The sequence below is a fragment of the Gavialis gangeticus genome, unplaced genomic scaffold, assembly GCF_001723915.1.
Source record: "Gavialis gangeticus isolate Ggan-Ray unplaced genomic scaffold, GavGan_comp1, whole genome shotgun sequence".
NCBI classification, from domain to species: Eukaryota; Metazoa; Chordata; order Crocodylia; family Gavialidae; genus Gavialis; species Gavialis gangeticus.
Genome location: NW_017729000.1, coordinates 37,426,415 through 37,428,278, shown reverse-complemented (window position 1 = coordinate 37,428,278; position 1,864 = coordinate 37,426,415). Strand labels below are relative to the sequence as shown.

At 37.6% G+C, this 1,864-nt stretch overlaps 1 protein-coding gene across 1 annotated transcript in view; it reads right to left on the bottom strand.

Annotated features, from left to right (window-relative positions):
- Nucleotides 1-1,864, bottom strand: part of DOCK2 (dedicator of cytokinesis 2) — an 849,953-nt gene that overhangs the window by 764,935 nt on the left and 83,154 nt on the right. Inside the window, exon 11 of the mRNA XM_019506524.1 lies at nt 1,565-1,640. Within this exon, the coding sequence (XP_019362069.1) occupies nt 1,565-1,640 (76 nt within the window). The remainder of the gene's footprint in view (nt 1-1,564; nt 1,641-1,864) is intronic.

The window sequence follows — 1,864 nt, the reverse complement described above, 5'->3', positions numbered from 1 at the left end:
CCCCCCCCCAATAAGACACGTACTTTGTTTTGAGAAATCAGAATAAGAATAACATTTTTTTCTAGTGACCAAATGCTGACTGCAGGAAATCATGACTGCAGCAACTGTGGCTGTTAGAGGCTTAGTGCTGTAGCTTTGATCCTGATGGGTAAATTGTTTCCTTTCTCCACCCAAAGCTGGCAGAGTGAGAAACATAGCAACAATCTTGCAGCCCTATCTCCCTGCTACTATGCCCACAAGAAAAATCAATTTCTGCACTTAAGAAATACACTCCAATTTTGGAGGTCAGATTTTTCAAAGAAAAGTTCATGTGGTATGCATGTATATAGGTATTACACAGCAATGTAGTTTGAAACACGTTGACTGAATTTATTCATATAAAACTAAATGGATTTAGCTCTGTAGTGGCAAAACTATACCAGTTTTGATGAGACAAAAATGGAAGCTTTTCCAGTTTTGTTCTTAGTCAATGTCACTCCATGAGGTTCTGAAACTGTAGAGCTATTGGCCACCACCTATGCTCTGGTCCTCCAGAAATGAACAAGAGTCTAAAACCCTATCACAGTGCTGGCTCAGCATTTTCCTGAGTGTCAAAAGGAAATTCTAACACCCAGGCAAGTTATTTGTACTCAGAATCAGCTGAAAGCTGTACCTAAATCTGCAGTCACCTAAGAGAAGCAAAGCCTTCCTGGAGAACTCTGAGGGTTCCTATTTCAAGGTACAGATGTACCTTGCTAAAAAATCATATGATTTTGATTCTATAAGTAATCTTAACGTATTCAGCTAGTGCTTATTCCAATATAGCTTTCTTTGTCAGAAGCCAAGGATGCACATTTAATTCCTCTAGTGTTCAGCTCAGGAATGCTTTGTCTTACATGATTTATCAATTGGTGGCAAGGGCTCAGGCTATGTGATGGAGTGCCCTCACAACCAATTAGCAGTAAGGGACAGGGCTGTATGACAGACAGCCCTAGCACAATCAGTGGTGACTGATCATGCAGCCACCAGGGCCTCTTAGCCAGAGTGGGGGTGGGAAGGAACCGTGATCAACCTGCAAAAATGGTGGCCAGCCCCGTAATCTCCATGTGAAATGAGCCGGCCACCTCCTCAAGTTGGGTAGACCCCTACTCATGGACCTATTGTTTAGAATGGGTTTGTGTTCAGAACCCTCTAGTTCTGTTACATAATTCACAGCACTAGATGACTGGCAGTGAATATATCAATATGAAAATAGGTATGTTTTTCTGTTCCCTTTTGGAAAACTTCTGTGGCTTGTCAAATGTCAATAAGCCTGACTTCTGCAGAGGGTTAACCAAATATCCCTTTTGTATATATGTATCAGCTCAATTTTGCAACAGAAGTCCTTGTATACTACTAACATGTGCAGCCAGGTCTTCATAAAGTTACTTTTTTTCTTTTTAGCACTTTGGATTACTAATGTTAATTATTAATTTGTATACTTTAAAATCACATTACCTGCTTGAGTTCTGCAATATCCCTTCAAGAGAATTTAAAAAGGACTTTTTTGTATTATAAAAGTAAAATATATTTATAATTGTCTTACGGATGAAAGGGAATGAAATGCTGCTTCTCTTCATCACTTTCTGATTTTCCTTTTATGATATCTGTGATATCCATAACTAGAAAAGTAAAAAAAAAAATCCATCAAAACATGTCAGGACCTGGAAAATTATCATTCTCTTACTAATACATAGTCTACAAGATTAATATATAATTTTACTTGTGAACAGGTAAAAATGTTAAGATATATTCAATCTTCACATACCCGGATCTTATTATGTTTTTACATGGAAGCATTTAATCAGTTATAATTAGCAAGATAAAATATTTTCCAGCCAATATA